The 17,266-nt window shown below is 45.8% G+C and overlaps 1 protein-coding gene across 8 annotated transcripts in view; it reads left to right on the top strand.

Annotated features, from left to right (window-relative positions):
• Positions 1-17,266, top strand: part of BAZ2A (bromodomain adjacent to zinc finger domain 2A) — a 34,555-nt gene that overhangs the window by 6,013 nt on the left and 11,276 nt on the right. For 4 of the 8 annotated variants that reach the window (XM_008683657.2, XM_040637141.1, XM_040637145.1 and 1 more), the window contains 9 exons: positions 9,619-9,756; positions 11,325-11,918; positions 12,796-12,981; positions 13,604-13,822; positions 14,270-14,770; positions 14,912-14,972; positions 16,033-16,141; positions 16,311-16,412; positions 16,568-16,778. In XM_008683657.2, the coding sequence (XP_008681879.2) occupies positions 9,621-9,756; positions 11,325-11,918; positions 12,796-12,981; positions 13,604-13,822; positions 14,270-14,770; positions 14,912-14,972; positions 16,033-16,141; positions 16,311-16,412; positions 16,568-16,778 (2,119 nt within the window). In that variant the 5' untranslated portion in view covers positions 9,619-9,620. Of the gene's footprint in view, positions 1-2,232; positions 2,425-9,618; positions 9,757-11,324; positions 11,919-12,030; positions 12,154-12,795; positions 12,982-13,603; positions 13,823-14,269; positions 14,771-14,911; positions 14,973-16,032; positions 16,142-16,310; positions 16,413-16,567; positions 16,779-17,266 lie in introns of those variants that run through there. The other 4 variants (XM_040637140.1, XM_040637144.1, XM_040637143.1 and 1 more) reach the window with 2 other exon arrangements.

Here is a 17,266-nt window from a genome sequence, read left to right as displayed (position 1 = left end):
GACGACAGCGAGGAGGCGGAGAAGCCGCCTGGCTGGTGATGACTCCTGTGGGGGACTCGGATGGAATCCCCGGGAGGGGCTCCACCTCCTCGGGTGGGGGTGGGGACTGCCCGAGTGCGAATGGTGGGTGAGGGGGTTCCCTGGGCGGGTTAAACACTCCGTTTGTGGGGATTGGGGCGTTTTGGCAGCGGCGAGTGGAGGCTAGAAAGGGTTTCCAGGGGTCTCAGGGTGTCTCCCTCGGTGAGGGGTGCACGTTCTCTTGAGCGTGGCAATCAGGAGAGGGCCTTGCTGGAGCGGTGCTGTGCTTAGCTTGGGGCCCTCGAGTCCCGGGAGTCTCCCACTCCAGGGAGGGGGGTTGATAGGGCTGATGCTGAAGCGTCTGAGCTGGGCTTTTAGGGGCCGAAGGGAAGAAGAAAGAGGGATCCCCTTGGCAGGGGATCCCTCACTAAGGGGATCCCCATTTCCGTGGCAGAAAAGATGATCCTGTATCATCCCTTCCTTTCCTAATGTTCCCAATTTTCAGAGGAAAGGCAATGCCAATAGCAGACATCCTTTGTAGGATTTATTGGAGTGCAAGATTTGCATCCTTCGGGGGGCGATGGGGGGGGTAGCTTCCACCTCCATCTGTACACAAACAGCCCCTCCCCCAAGCCTCCTGCAGGAAGTGGCCGGGAAATGGCAGCTGTGCGTTTGCTGCTGCGTCTCTTGTTGTTTTGAAATGTCCATTTTAATCAGATTTGGTTTCATTTTCTGAGGCCTTCTGGGCAAGCCTGGATCCTGCCAACCATGTGGTCTTGGGAGTCCTTTCGTTCGACTTTTTTTTTTTTTTTTTTTTGTAAACTTCATTTGTCAACTGGAAGTGTAGTCACTGCAGTTGACTCACTGAATCCCGATCTACCTCCCCCCTCCTCCCACTCTCCAGAGCATCTCTGCCTCCTGTCTGGATTTTTTTTTTTCCCTTGAGTTAGAGGTCATAGAGAAGCAAACTCAGTCATCCACCAACCTCGCTGCACTTTCAATACTAGTGCTGCAAATTCTCTGAGCATAGAGAGCTGCCAGGAACACTTGGGATCTTTTGTGGCATGAGAGTGACTTTTTAGGGTTCTGCTTAATATATTCTGAAGTATAACTTTTGTATTGCAGAGCACCTTGTCAAGTGAGCTTGTGAGGTGAAGGGTAGATTCTGAGAAGTGGAAGAAGAGGGAATGGAATTTAGGTGTTGGGGTAGGAACTGATTTGCAGAGTGGAGATGATGGGCTTATTCCTCACTGGTGATTCTTGCCTAAGGATAGTCCCTGTGGGAAGCCTGTTAGTTGATGTAGGGTGCTGGAGGGTTTACCTTCTGCAGAACCAGTTAATAAGGAGCGTTAGCTGTCATGTGACTTTACTCTTCAATCCATAAAAGACTTCTTTCTTGTTACTGTTCTTGGAGAATGGTGAGCTTTTTTCCCTCTGTTCTGCACAAAGTCATGTGTCCAGATACTCTCTTTCTCCCACCTGATAACTACAGAAGATTTCTACTATAGTATATAGTGATGGACTGTTTGTACTATGTCCCCAGGCACTTTGTTAGACACTGGGTTTGGTTAGAGGAGTTGGCGACAGGATTTTATATTTTGAGAAATGACATATTGAGATCATTTGGACTATCCTAAAAACTGCTTAAGGCTGGCATTTAAATAATCTTTTCAGTATTTTCCAGTCACAAACCTCCCACCTGAATTGTAGGTTTCTGGATTAGAGGTCCAGGTAGGAATAGATGGATGTATATTATGTGACAGCAGCATCATCACAGTTAAGATAGCATCGTTGTTCTTTTCACTGGAGCTGTTGGGGTTGATATTATGGAAATAATAAAAACAAGTCCAATGTCATTGTCCTTTTTCTTGTCTCTGCTTGACTGGTTGGTTCTTTTGAGTTGCTTTCTGATAGGGTTGATTTGACATGGATTTTAAGTTCCCCTTTCTTCAACCTTTGTTTACCTAAGTTGGGACCTGACAAAATGGTAAATTGATTTTCCCTAATGGGGGTTAAAAAAGTGAAGGAAGGAAAAAGATCACTCTAAAGGAATTCGAAGTTGATTTTGAGAAAGTAGATTTTAATTGATACATGATTAATCAGAAAGCTGAATGAGGCAAACTTTTCCCTGTCCTTCTTGTAAAATGGATGCATTTTTCTATCAAGAGCAGATTTCTTAATATTGAGTGTTTTGTTTTTGTTTCCTTCATAAAGGAAAAAATTTTGACGTATAGAGAGAACTACGTGGGTTGACCTCAGAGCCAGTCAGAAGAAATCTAGAATGCCCTGAGAGGTTCATCTTGCAGTCTTGTGGTTCTGGAATCTGGTGTTGCCAAGAGAGAAGCAAAGCTTGTTTAGGGTGACTGTGCCGTGCTGCCATTGACCTTTTTGATTACTTATGACGAGGTTTGCTATATTTATATTCTTTTACTGTTAAACTGTGTAGAAGTTAGTCCAATAATTGGTATGATGTTTGACCTTGTTTCTGATGTGTACAGTAAGGCAATAATGCCAAAGTTTTTAGGTCTTAGGGCATAGAGTGAAGTATAAAACTCAGGAGGTATTTCCTGGGGCAAATAATCTTCCTAATTTCTTTCTTGAGATATGTATGTTTTCATATAATCCGTAGCCCAAGATTAATACTTTATCAGCATCGTTGCGTATAGGTCAGAGGACTTTATTTAAAATAATCTTTGTACCCAACATGGGGTTTGAACTCAGGACCTGGAGATCAAGAGTTGCATGCTCTACTGAGCTATCCAGGTGCCTCCAGAAGGACTTTTTTTTTTTTTAAACCAGCTTGTTGGTCTGTATCATTTTGAAATTTACGAAATTCTGCAAAACAGAAAACCTACCTTTGTTTTCGTTTTTTTTTTAAGATTTTATTTATTTATTTGTTTGACAGAGAGAGAGACAGCCAGCGAGAGAGGGAACACAAGCAGGGGGAGTGGGAGAGGAAGAAGCAGGCTCCCAGCAGAGCAGGGAGCCTGATGTGGGGCTCGATCCCAGAACGCTGGGATCATGCCCTGAGCCGAAGGCAGACGCTTAAGACTGAGCCACCCAGGCGCCCCAGAAAACCTACCTTTGAAGAGCTCTGGAGATTGTTCTTAGATTGGGTCACTGGCAGTAAAAGTAGCATTGTGTTAATATGTTACTTAGTGTTTTGCCCTTCTAGTTACAGAGAATAATTAAAAGGGCATTTTACAAACTAAAAGGATAAACTGACCTTACCAAAAATTCATCAAAAAGCTAAGACATGGGGCTTCTTTTTTTTTTTTTTTTTAAAGATTTTATTTATTTATTCGACATAGATAGAGACAGCCAGCGAGAGAGGGAACACAAGCAGGGGGAGTGGGAGAGGAAGAAGCAGGCCCACAGCGGAGGAGCCTGATGTGGGGCTCGATCCCATAACGACGGGATCACGCCCTGAGCCGAAGGCGGACGCCTAACCGCTGTGCCACCCAGGCGCCCCTAAGACACGGGGCTTCTTAAGAGAAGGGTGGTCTCACTACTTTTGGTCTCCTTGGGTTGGACTCTTCATGACCTATCTCACTAAACAGGATTCTTAAACCTGCCTGCTCAGCTCAGGGTTTTTTTTTTGGGGGGGGGGGTTATCTTCTTGAAGGAAAAGGTTGAGTCCTTAACTGTTAGAACTGAAATTCTGAGAAACAATTAGGGCTGAACAAGGGAAATAACCTTGTTACAACCTCTGGAATGTGGCTTTTATTATCCTATAATTTCAGAGGCATTTCCATTCCTCTGACAGTGAAATGACTAGCGAAAAATGTGTCAGAAAACCTAATCTAGATCATCCTAACATCCTTTATTCAGTCAACAAATATTTTAAAACCTGTATACCTTGAGTGTTCAGTTAAATCAAGCAAAACATTTTACTTATTTATTTATTTATTTTTAAGATTTTCTTTTTTAAATTTGACAGAGAGTAAGCACAAGTAGAGGGAGTAGCAGGGAGAGGGAGAAGCACGGGGCTTGATCCCAAGACCCTGGGATCATGACCTGAGCCACCCAGGCGCCCCCATTTTACTAATTTGGAGCTCAAATTTACTGCCCCTTACATTCTCAGTACTTCCCTGTGTCTAGGCCTTGTTTTCTGTAAGGGACAACTGTCTAAAATATGTAAAGATTTGGGGCCTCTCTTCCCTCTAGAAGTTGTTAACCTCTGTGAAGAATGAAGCCGAATTTTTGGGTTCTCTGAGGAAAAACCACAACCTTTATTGGATGAGTAAGCTGGCTGTGGCAGAGAAGATAGATTTATTCATTCATTTGTCCAATCTGTGGGTTCGACAAGTATTTCCTTTAGTTCTTTTATGTACTTAGCACTAAATTAGGTACTGGACATATAATGGTACAACATAATATCCGATTGATGCTGTAGAACCTACATAGTTTGGAAGAAAGAAGCATGGAGAACAATCATCTTTGTGTTCTGAGCAGCCTAGACATGGCAGTTGTCTTTGAGTAGCCCCCCTTAGTATATGTAGTCTTCTTTCATCATTCTCCTGCCTCATTGCCCTGACTATGAAAGGGGGTTAAAGAAAGCACATTTTGAGAGAATGAGCCTCAGTCCATACATGCTGTCGTCTGAGTCAGAGTTTCAGGAGCAGATTGTTACCAGGGCTGGAGAAGACACGGGTTGGCATTTTGAGCTCTGTAGTGGTGAAGGAAGACCGCTTAGCCAGGAAGGGATTTTTATTTTTTTATTTTTTTTAAGATTTTTTATTTATTTGACAGAGACAGCCAGCGAGAGAGGGAACACAAGCAGGGGGAGTGGGAGAGGAAGAAGCAGGTTCCCAGCATGGAGCCTGATGTGGGGCTCAATCCCAGGACCCCGGGATCAGGCCCTGAGCCGAAGGCAGATGCTTAACGACTACGCCACCCAGGCGCCCCAGGAAGGGATTTTTAGATAGAAAATTCAGAACATCTTTGTAACTCCCTCAGAGTTTGGGATAGGAATTGGGGAATGGGGCAGCTTTTGTATTGTAGCAAGATTTTTCACCCTTGGCACGGATGATAATCTTGAGCCAGATGATTCCTTGTTGCGGTGGGCTGTCTCGTGTATCGCAGGATCATTAGGGGCATCTCTGGCTTCTACTTACTAGATGCCAGTAGCATATACCTTTCAACATTACTAAATGTTCCCAGAGGCAAAATCACCCCTGGTTAGGAACCGCTATATTGGAGTATGGTTCATGAATCCAGAAATAAGTACAGTTCAGAAATACCCTTTATAACATTAACAGTTACGGAGCTAAAACATAGTGGTGTGATTTATTTACTATACAGTAAAATTTGCATTTCCTGTTTAATAAAGATAAACGTTTGAGGGGCGCCTGGGTGGCTCAGTCATTAAGCGTCTGCCTTCGGCTCGGGGCGTGATCCCAGGGTCCTGGGATCGAACCCCGCATCAGGCTCCTCCGCTATGAGCCTGCTTCTTCCTCTTCCACTCCCCCTCTTTGTGTTCCCTCTCTCACTGGCTGTCTTTCTGTCAAATAAATAAATAAAATCTTAAAAAAAAAAAAAATAAACATTTGAAAGCTCTCCCCGCGTCTTCCCTCCCCCCTCTAAAATTTAGGAACCTCTCTATTTTTGGAATTTTGGTATACTACATGGGAAGAATGAACCAAAGAGCTGCAGGTACTGCCAGAGGGTCTGGCTGGATGGTTATGTGTCTTGTCTTTCTGGGGGTAGCCTCAGAAGTCTTGAGTCTTAGGATTGGCCAGGCCACCTGCAACAGTGTTGAAATCTGTAATATTTATTTCAACACTTTGTGCATTGTCGGCCTTTTTGTGTTAAAATCATGTCACAGGTCCACAGAGTAAGTAGCTCTTCAGTTGGGACTAAGACAAACAGCCTTATTTGGCCATGTGGCAAGGGCTTTACTGCTTCAAGCTCAAGGAGCAATGTCCCTTAATTCTTACAAATGAAGCATAGAATCTCTTAGGAGATCCATTTACACACTACCGGGACTGGGCTGGTATTGGCCTGATTGTACTTCCTGGTCATGAGGGCTGTCTGCTTTTCTGGGGGTTGGGCACTGACTGATTTCTTTTTTCATTTGGCCAAAATCCTATTAGCTCAAAGGGAGATATTCTCCTTTGCTTTACCTGTTCTCCTTAGTAGGAGGGAGGTCATAGATGGGAGGTCATAATTTACCTTCAGGCATTATTGTGAAAAGCATCTTTGGTAGGAAGGTTAAAATGAAATAACCCTGGATTTATTGCTTAGAAGAGCTGTCCACATTTTTGCATTCCCGTAGTGTGATCCCATAGTTACGTGACATCTGAAATTAAGAGTCACGTGTAAGGAAGTGTGGCTGGGAGAATTACCCCTAGTTGTGTAGTACTGGTAGTGATTTTGTTTTTGTGTGTGTAGTTTTCTGTTGTTATTGTTTTTTAAGATATTTATTTATTTGAGAGAGAGAGAGAGAATGAGTGGGGGAGAGGGAGGAGGCAGAGGGAGAGAGGGAATCTCAAGCCAGCTCTGCTCTGAGTGCTACTCTGGGCTTGATCCCGTGATGCTGAGATCATGACCTGAGCCAAAATCAGATGCTTAACCAACTGAGCCACCCACGCCCCCAGTAATGGTTTTAAATCATATTTATGTTTTGATCTTTTGGGTCTGGTTATCTTTTTATCCTCACAGGCCATGGAGGTGGGTACTAAAAGTTTTACTAATGATGAAACTGAGGCTCAGCAACGTTAAGTAACTCGTCCAGGGTCACACAGCTAATGGTAGTAGAGCTGGGATTTGAACGTAGAGCCCACTATGTTGTGCTGTTTTCAATTGCACAGCACAAAGACTATTTTATTTTTGTAGGAAGCTTCTTATAAATGAAGTGATTGTGGTTCTGATGATCCTTCAGTAGAGGCTAGTGGGGAAACAGACCTCAGGCACTAGATAACTTCCCATTCCTTTTACTTATCTGATTTCTGTGAGCCATCCATTTATTATTAGTATGTAATTTATGAGACTGGAAATGCTGTGCTTTCCCAGAGTAGGGAGGTCACTAGTTTCCTCACAGATTCAGATAGAAAATGGAAAAATGAACTGTGGCCTATCATTGAGTGGAAGGATATAGTTTGGTGCACATAGGGGAGAAGGTGTGTATCACACACACACACACACACACACACACACACCATGGGAGGTGTGGCTGTGCATAAAACTGGGGGAGGGAAGAGGGGATCAGATGAGATTGACTCTCCAGGAATAGAATTTCGAGGACTTCCAAAATGAATTACTGCATGTCCTCTTTACTTTGTAATGTAAGCTTTGGAAGGAACCTAACCTAGAGGATTAAGGAATGAACATTCCTCCTTGATGTCTTTCATTTCAGAAACTTATCATACCATGATGCTTATTTTTCGGACCCCTTATTACTGAGGAGTGGCCCTTGTAGGAAAATCCTCAGGGATCCTGAGGTCTTTCTCTGTAGAAACCGAGTTTCTTTGTTGCACAGTAGGTTTAGCTTGCTGCTTATTTTAGAGTGAAGAGGGGAAATCAATCGATCCTAAAAACTTTCTCCCCTTATGTCAACAAAATATGAATTGCTTTTATTTTTTTTAATTTCAGTTAAAATTGATAAACGTAGAGACAGGGTATTTAGCCTAGAAAGTCTTACAACTATCATATCATAAATACAGAGTTTATATATCATGTTCAGAACACCTGATGGTGTCTAATTTGCATTATCTAGCATATTTAGGAACATGATTCTTAAAAGCCCTGGGCAGTGGTCATAGATGTTCTTAATCTACTTATTTACTTATTTACTTTTAAAAGATTCTATTTATTTGAGAGTGAGCAAGAGAGAGAGCCCAATGCAGGGATCGATCCCAGAACCCTGGGATCGTGACCAGAGCCGAAGGCAGACACTTAATCCACTGAGCCACCCAGGCGCCCCTGTTCTTAATCAGTTTATTCATTCTTTAAACAGCTTTACTTCTGATTCTTTTTAAAAAGAGGTTATAAAACATCATCTAGGTCTTATTGCTTTATCATGGGGGCTCGATAAAGAAATGTTTCTACCTGAGGGGCGCCTGGGTGGCATAGTGGTTGGGCGTCTGCCTTCGGCTCAGGGCGTGATCCCGGCGTTATGGGATCGAGCCCCACATCAGGCTCCTCCACTAGGAGCCTGCTTCTTCCTCTCCCACTCCCCCTGCTTGTGTTCCCTCTCTCGCTGGCTGTCTCTATCTCTGTCAAATAAATAAATAAAATCTTAAAAAAAAAAAAAAAAGAAAAGTTTCTACCTGAATCCTTCTGCCCTTTTTAAAAACATAGTAACCCAAGGAGTTCTTTTTCTATATTAAGGTCATGTTTCTTACATATCAAATTAGTATGCACTAGTACATTATAAGTTTCTGATTGATATGTCAGACTTTACCAATAATTCTGGCTTCTGCTTCCTATGTTTCTTCCCTTTTATCTTTGTCAACTATATTCTGACCAAGGTCTTCATTTCTTCTCATTCCTAGTACTATAGCACCTTATATTCAGGACAGGGTGAAAAGCTTTTTAACCATACTACCCCTCCAAGGAGCCACTGCCCTTTAAATGTAAGATATCAGCTATTCTCTCCATGACTGTTTACATTTAAGCTATAAAACCAAAACCCTAGGAAGTAACCATAATAGGTATAACAATAATATTCCTTGGGACACCCTGTAGTTAGTTTTCCAGCCCTGGCATGTTTCTAAATTGTGTTCTTAGAAAACCATGAAAAAGAATAAAGTGTTGGGGCGCCTGGGTGGCTCAGTCGTTAAGCGTCTGCCTTCGGCTCAGGGCGTGATCCCGGCGTTCTGGGATCGAGCCCCACATCAGGCTCCTCCGCTGGGAGCCTGCTTCTTCCTCTCCCACTCCCCCTGCTTGTGTTCCCTCTCTCGCTGGCTGTCTCTGTCTCTGTCGAATAAATAAATAAATAAAATCTTTTAAAAAAAATTTCATTCTTTAAAAAAAAAAAAAGAATAAAGTGTTGCTGGATGATTTGAGTTTTGCCATTATGGTCACCTTTCCTAAACGTATTCTTTTTCCCTTTGCTGAGGTAACTACTATCTTCTTCAGATGCCTAGGGCTATAGAGAGGATAACATGGAAATCATTTACCTCAAGTATAATAATAAAGCAGCGTACGTATCATATGTGCGTTTTCTGCCAACACCCCCATCTCCATGGCTTCCTATCAAAAAGATGGCATTGAGAACCTTCTGTGATCCCTGGGAATGGGACCCTGGCCTTCCCTTGAGGGGAAGGAAAACAAAAGGATGGAAAAGGTTAAATGTTTATAATAGAGGGTTAATAATATACCTAACATAGAGGAATAACCCAGACTGGAAGTTAAGAGTGTGGGGTTTACACAGGGGGAAGATTATTCCAGGCTGTAGGGTCATTGCCCAGGTTAGGAGTATATTTTCTCCTCCTCTTCTCTTTTTTCAACCTGTACCTCCCGAAATACCCCCCAGTACATAGGTAGGAGAAGGGTAAGTAGATGGAGGGGAGGGGGCATTCCCTCTAGAAGATTCCAGGTGATATAACCTTGTTTAACCACCAGATTTTTTTTTCCCCTCTCTCTTCCCTCCTGCAGAAATGGAGGCAAACGACCATTTTAACTTTACTGGCCTTCCCCCTGCACCTGCTGCCTCAGGACTGAAACCCTCTCCCTCCTCAGGGGAGGGCCTCTACACTAACGGGTCTCCCATGAACTTCCCCCAGCAAGGGAAAAGTGAGTGTGAGGGCCACATGGCCTGGGGAGGGAGTGGACATCATTCCTTTAGAGCAGGTTGATGGGACAAGAGTTGGCTCCCCTCTGGGCTAGCTACTTCACAACAGCTCTTTTTCTTGCTAGGTGGGGAGGGAGGAAGTAGGGCCTCAGAACTTCAGCTGCTGGAGAGAAATCAAGTTTCTAAGAACAAGTTCTAGGGGTTTATGGAAGCAGCACTCTTAGTCTTGACTTAGGTTGGAAGGAGTTAGAAAAACATACTGGCTTTTTCATCTTGGCCTGCTCTTCTGTCAGCCCTGTTCCCTGGCTACTGCCAGAGAGTGGTGAGGTGGCTACTGCTTCCAATAACCACTCTGGACCCGTGAGAGAGATAAAGGGGCAGCCCTCTGAAACTGTTTTTGAAGGTTGGAGAAGCCAGGCCTAGGATTGGGAATGGAGGGATTGGGTGAAGGTTGGGATGTGTTTGCCTTTTAGTTTGTGTAATAGAGAAGAGGGCAGATACTTGAAGTCTGTGCCACCCCTGTCCTTGAGAGTAGAAGATGGGGACAGAGAGAGTTTTAATGCTTACCTAGTTCCCTAGAGAGAAACATCATCTATAATTCCAGACGGAAGTGTTGCTGCCAGGATCAGGTCTTTTCCTGGATTTGGCTTATCAGTTGCTCTGTACATAGCTCTGCCAAGTACTTCTCTAATCTTGCCTGGATTTCAGGTACTTTATGCTTGGAAGCAGACAGAAGCCCAAATGCTTCCCTCCTTCCCTACAGCCGAAAAGTACTGCCATAGGTTTATACTTAACCACCTCTCCCTTCTGTTCTCCTTAAGGGGGGTGCAGATAGATAGAAGTGCCTTTATTTCACTGGAGGACCCCCTCAGTTTCTTTCCTTTCTTGGCTCATTTTATTTGAATTGTCCTCCAGTGCAGAGGTTACCACTGGTGTTGAGAACCGAAGTCTGTAGTGCTGGTCATGCAGTGATTCTCCCCCTGCAATATTACCCTCCGGTTTCTATGGGGAGGGGCCAAGCCTAGTCTTCTGAGTTGGGATCTTGCCGCTGTGGTGACTGCAGATTCTATTCTTAGCCCAGCACAAAGTGCTGGATCTGCATGTGCCAGTGAGGTGGAGGCTGTCCCTTCTGGTGCCACTGTGGGGCCAAAGGGGCTCTGGGGTAAGGGGGGCCTGGAGAATTCAGTCATGCCACTCCGAGGGAAGAATTCCTCTAGGGAACGAGGGTGGAGAAGAATGCAAGTCACTGTAGGGAGTCTGCAAACAGCTTCATTTAAAAAAATAAAAAACTCTGAGCAGCAGCAGGCAGCTCTCCGCTGGTCGCTCCTGTGGTAGGCCAGGAAAGCTCCCCAGCCCCCTACTCAGCAGCCTCAGAAGTAGTTGCTAAGCTTGCATCCAGGAGCATCTGGGTTTGGTGTTCCCTGGAGACTGAAAAGCTATAAATATAGCAGAGGGGGAATCCCCCTCCCCTTCACCTTCCCTTTTTCTAGTCAGTGCTGTTCTTTTGGTAGAAGTGGTAGTTTCTTGCGTACATATCTGTAACTGACCCTTTTCCCTCTTTCTCTGCCAGGTTTGAATGGGGATGTGAATGTTAATGGCTTATCTACTGTATCTCACACTACTACTTCAGGGATTTTGAACTCTGCTCCCCACTCCTCCAGCACCTCACACCTCCATCACCCCAGCGTGGCCTACGACTGTCTCTGGAACTACTCACAGTACCCATCTGCCAATCCTGGCAACAACCTCAAGGACCCACCCCTTCTCTCCCAGTTCTCTGGGGGACAATATCCACTCAACGGCATCCTTGGGGGCAGCCGGCAACCTTCATCCCCAAGTCACAACACTAACCTTCGGGCTGGGAGCCAAGAGTTCTGGGCTAATGGTACCCAGAGTCCCATGGGGCTGAACTTCGACTCACAGGAACTGTATGATTCCTTTCCTGACCAGAATTTTGAGGTGATGCCCAATGGACCCCCTAGTTTTTTCACCTCCCCACAGACTTCTCCTATGTTGGGATCCAGCATCCAGACCTTTGCACCTTCCCAGGAGGTAGGCAGTGGTATCCATCCTGATGAGGTGGCAGAAAAGGAGCTGACTTCGGTTGTGGCAGAGAATGGCACTGGCTTGGTAGGCAGCCTGGAGCTGGAAGAAGAGCAGCCAGGTATAACTACGGGTCTGTGAGCTGGGCTGGGAGAGGAAAAATGGGGCTATGGGGGGCAGTGGCTTTTTGAGGTGAGGAAAACTTGTCTTTCCAGCTCTCTGCAGTGGAGGCTGATTTGCATGTTGGTGATTAGCAGAGCCAAGTGGCTGGTGTTTTTGTGGCAGCAGCACCAGCTCGCGAGTGGGAGTGCAAATTATTTCAAGCTCATGCAGAGCTGCTGGCCTGGAGAGGGCAGGTGGGCGAGCCCGAAACAGCCCCAACAGACACCCTGCATCGAGAAGGGCTTCTTCCAAAATATAGGAAGGGGTTGGGGCATTAGCAGAGGGCATTGAAGCCAATTTGACTTGACTATGGCAAGGCCAGACTGGGCTGCTAAAGTGGGCTGAGCCCTAGAAGTGATTGGCACCTGAAGGAGGGAAAGAAGCAGGCAGAGCATACCATTGCTTGTCTGCTCAGTTTCCTGTTGTTGTTGTTGTTGTTAGCATTGGTGCATGTGACAGTCCCTCTCCAGTTTTTCCTCAATATAGATAAATGCTTATTTTGGCATTGACGCCAAATACAAGGGTGATCATCCTATAAAATCACAGGGGATTTTCTGTGTTTACCACCTATTCCCACTGGATGGGGGAAATAGCTGAGAACATGATGGGGTTCTTGTCTCAGACCCGCTCTCCTTTCCCCTCTCTTTACCTGCTATGGGATTTTATTAGCATTGCTCACTAGAGTATTTCGATATGATTGGAACCCAGCATAGGACTGGTACTTATAATTCCTGAAGAATGAACACCACCCTAGCAAAGACTGACTGCCTACTGTAGCTGAATGAACCAGTCAAAGGCACTGATTTTGACTTTTGTTCTTTTCTGGGATTTCCTAGAACTGAAGATGTGTGGCTACAATGGCTCTGTCCCTTCTGTGGAATCATTACACCAAGAGGTCTCAGTCTTGGTCCCTGACCCCACAGTGAGCTGCTTAGATGATCCTTCACATCTTCCTGATCAACTGGAAGACACTCCAATCCTCAGTGAAGTCTCTCTGGAGCCCTTCAACCCTCTGGCACCGGGTAGGCTTAGAGGCTGGCTCCCTTCAGTTTGTCCATGCAAAAGGTAGCCAGCTTCTGTCACCTAGAAGAGATAGTAAACCAGGAAAAGTATTGAGGAATTTGGGGCGTTGGGCCCTCTAGATAATCCTGTGTCCAACCACAGTTTCATCTCACTGGCTGGCCAGGCCAACTGCACTCTGAGCTGAGTTGGTTCATTTCCCAGGTTCTCTCCCAATGTTCCTTTTGGCCAGGAGCCCTGGGCTGTAATAATTCCCTGGATAAGGACTTATTACCACACAGTTGGGCTATTTGGGTTCTAACTATCTCACTAAGAAAACTGTTGCCAGTGAACAATTACCTTTTACCCCCACTGAAATATAAGAAAGGCCCATTTTATGATGGATGCTAGAATTTTGTGTTGGTCTGTGGGTTGATACAGAGCCGATGCTTTTCCCTTCATTTCTACTTCAAGCTTTTACAGTCCCTATAGCCTGGTGACTTTACTGTTTCAGGGAGAGAGCTGTAAAATTTCCTTCATTTAATGTTAGAAAGAACCTTCACATGATGAGAACTAAGTAGAATTGGGATATAGTGAGACCAGTATTTCTTAAATCTTGTTTTCTGATTTTTCCACCTCCTGAAGAGCCAGTGAGTGGAGGACTCTATGGTATAGATGACACGGAGCTGATGGGTACAGAGGACAAGCTGCCTCTTGAGGACAGCCCTGTGATTTCTGCCCTTGATTGCCCTTCCCTCAATAACGCCACTGCCTTCAGTCTCCTGGCAGATGACAGTCAAACTTCAGCCTCTATCTTTGCCAGCCCCACCTCTCCATCTGTCCTTGGGGAGTCTGTCCTGCAAGGTAAGTGAAGAGAGGTAGGACAGAGAGTCTTTGGCCTGAAAAAAGGTGAGAGAACCAGTTCCACAGTTAGGGTCTTAGGGGTGGGCGCCTTACTGGGAGCTGAGGCGGGGGGCTGTAGTGGGACTAAAAAAGGCACAGGCTGCTCACTCTGACTTTTGTCTGCCCTGTGCCCAGAACTTGTGGGACTTGGAGTTTGCAGGAAAAAGGAGGCCAAAGGCCTTACTGGCTCCAGGTAAAAGGTACTTCACACAGTGAACGCAGCAGCCTTACCCTTTAACCTTCATGAATGGCCGGGGAGGACAGCCAGAGGCTACTTCATGTTTTCCAACTCTAGGGCAAAGCCCTCTAAGTAACTCTGTCTAGCTTAGTCCAGGTTTGACTGAGTAGATTCTCTTGTTTTGTAGGACACCCTTTTTTCCTTACCCATCTTGTCCCTTTGGATTCTAGATAACAGCTTTGACCTGAATAATGGTAGTGATGCAGAACAAGAAGAAATGGAGACTCAGGCTTCAGACTTCCCACCACCTCTGACCCAGCCGGCCTCTGACCAGTCGTCCACTATTCAGCTCCATCCAGCAACTTCACCAGCAGTCCTGCCAACAGTCTCCCCAGCAGTCTCCCTGGCAGTTTCGCCAGCAGCCTCCCTGGAAATCTCTCCAGAAGTCTCTCCAGTGGCTTCGCCAGCAGTCTCCCCGGAAATTTCCCCAGTCATCTCCCCAGCAGCCTTCCCAGCAGTCTCTCCAACTTCCTCAGCAGCCCTCCCACCAGTCTCCTCAGAAGTCTCCTTGACAGGCTCCCCAGTGACCTCCCCAAAAGTGTCCCCTGCAGCTTCCCCAGTAGCTGTCCTCCCAACAGCCTCCCCAGCAGATAAGGATGTCAGCACCTTCCCTGAAACCACCACTGACCTGGAAGAGATCACTGGAGAAGGAGTCACTACTTCTGGTAGTGGTGAGTGTCCAGATTCTGTTCCATTCCTAGCCAGTTTAAGGAAAAGTTTCTGTCCTGTGTGGCATTTAGCCCTTCCCTGCTGGCCTGTTTCCCTGTTTTACTTGAATTCGTAACTTGGGTATCCCCTATCTTCCTCCCAAGGTGATGTCCTGAGGAGACGTATTGCTACCCCAGAAGAAGTTCGTCTTCCCCTCCAACATGGGTAAGTGCTCTAGTTTGCTACATACATTGACCTTGACAAATTTAATGAATGACTATAGAAAGAAGGGAAGAGCGGTATCTCATCTGAGATGGAGAGGAATGGGCTAGGCAAGAATGGATTCAAGGACAGTTATCTGCAATGATAATGTCTGAGATTCTTAGGCTTTCCTTCTTCTCCTAGGATCTGCCTCCCCTCACCTATTCTTTCCTTCTCTTGTGGCCACCCGGATTTTTGCTCCAGGGGCTGCAGCTGTTATCTTTTCCAAACCCAACTGGTGACCCTAGAGCTCAGATATCCAAATTAGCTGACTTGTTTTAATATGCTTAGAGAAGGGATAGCAGTGAGTGGGGACTGGCTAAATCCTGATGAATTGGGATTTTTTTTTTTTTTTTTAAATTAACGCTCTTTGGAGAGGTAAGGACAGGAACAGTATGTGACCAGAATGAACAAGCCAGTTGACACAAGGGCCTCATAAGAATGACTGTCTTCCTGATTGTCCCCACCCCCACCCCTCTAGGCTACTTGTGGTCACCAAGTCTGAGTTCTGCTTAAAGTTTTGAGAGAAAGATAAGGCTTCGTCTTAGAATAATCTGTTTCTCAGAACACAGAGTTCTTTACTAAACCTTGGCCTACAAAGTCATTTTATGAAGTCAGCCCCAAGTTTACTCTTTTGCTTGCCTCTGCACTCTTTGTCTTTTCTTCCTTTATTCCCTCAAGTCTTCAAGTCTTCATCCTCTTCACTGGAAACCCAGCAATTGCCTTGAATGGCGTTAGGGAGGGGGTTCCTGGCTGCTCATCACACTGACTTTGTAAAGGCCGGGTGGAGGTCTTTCTGGGCCTGTGCGGTTTGGTGTATTGCTTTCCCCTGGGGCCCTGAGGGATTTGTAGAGCTCAGACCTGCCTTCCAGCCAAGATTGTGTCTCATGCTGCGTTTGCATTAACATGCAGTTCTAGTAAGATAGATGCTGGGAGTGTCATCTCGCTGAACTTGGCTCCTGGGATGGCTTGACTGTGGGTAGGGGTGTGACCTGGCGGCAGGGCACGTGTGCTTCTCTGGCAGGTGGCGGAGAGAAGTGCGCATCAAGAAGGGTAGCCACCGATGGCAAGGGGAGACATGGTATTATGGCCCCTGTGGGAAGAGGATGAAACAGTTTCCAGAAGTGATCAAGGTAATGTAGCTTTCATGGGCATCTTACTGGAAGCACAGACTCCTTTCTTGGGCCCAGCGGCAGCAGGCTAGCATTTTCTGCTCTTTGGCCTGTTCTGTTTGTGCTGTTGCTGGACAAAGGCATGATAGGGCTGTGACTTCACTAATGCCACTTGGCCTCCTCCTTTCAGTACCTGAGCCGCAACGTGGTACACAACGTCCGCCGTGAGCACTTCAGTTTCAGTCCCCGTATGCCTGTTGGAGATTTCTTTGAAGAGAGAGACACGCCAGAGGTGCACACCCCAGGGTTAAATATGCTTTTGTTTCTGAGAAAGAGTTGGAGAAGCTGTAGCTTCTTTTGGAGTTTGGAAGTTCTGGGGCATTGACTGATTCAGAGGATATGGTGGCTTGCACCCTCACATTGTAATAGTCTTCTTCGTTACCTTAGGGCTTGCAGTGGGTACAGCTCTCAGCAGAGGAGATCCCATCCAGGATTCAGGCAATTACTGGGAAACGGGGCCGACCTCGAAACACTGAGAAGGCCAAGACTAAGGAAGTCCCCAAGGTGAAACGGGGACGAGGTCGGCCTCCCAAGGTCAAAATTGCTGAGCTGCTGAATAAGACAGATAACCGCCTCCTAAAGAAATTGGAGGCCCAAGGTATAGTGGTATCTTTTACTTACTCTGTGAAGTATTGGAAATATGGGGGTTTTTTTCTTTGTTTGTTTGTTTGTTTTATTTATTTATTAGGGAAAGTGAGAGAGAGAGCACGAGCCAAGGGGAGAGGGAGAAGTAGACTCCACTGAGCAGGGAGCCCAACGCAGGGCTCGATCCCAGGACCCTAAGATCATGACCTGAGCCAAAGGCAGATGCTTAACTGACGGAGCCACCCAGGCGCCCCTGAATTTTTGGAAATGTTGAGGAATTACTAATGCCTGGGTTTTCCAGGAGCATGACTGACTTTAATTATCTGGACAGAATGAATCTGAATCACCTTCCCCTCCCTAGAAAGCAGCACCAAAGCCCCAGCACTTTTTTGGTACTTCAGCAACCTGTTTCTTCTTCAATTGTTCATACTAGTGGAGCCTTGGGCGGTCCCCAGTTGTTCATAGGAGAGGAGAGGGCTTCCATATCCTTTCTTGCCATCT

The sequence above is a fragment of the Ursus maritimus genome, unplaced genomic scaffold (genome assembly GCF_017311325.1).
Source record: "Ursus maritimus isolate PB19 unplaced genomic scaffold, ASM1731132v1 scaffold_21, whole genome shotgun sequence".
NCBI lineage: Eukaryota > Metazoa > Chordata > Mammalia > Carnivora > Ursidae > Ursus > Ursus maritimus.
The sequence above is the reverse complement of the archived record's forward strand: the minus strand, read 5'-3'. Positions and strand labels throughout refer to the sequence as shown.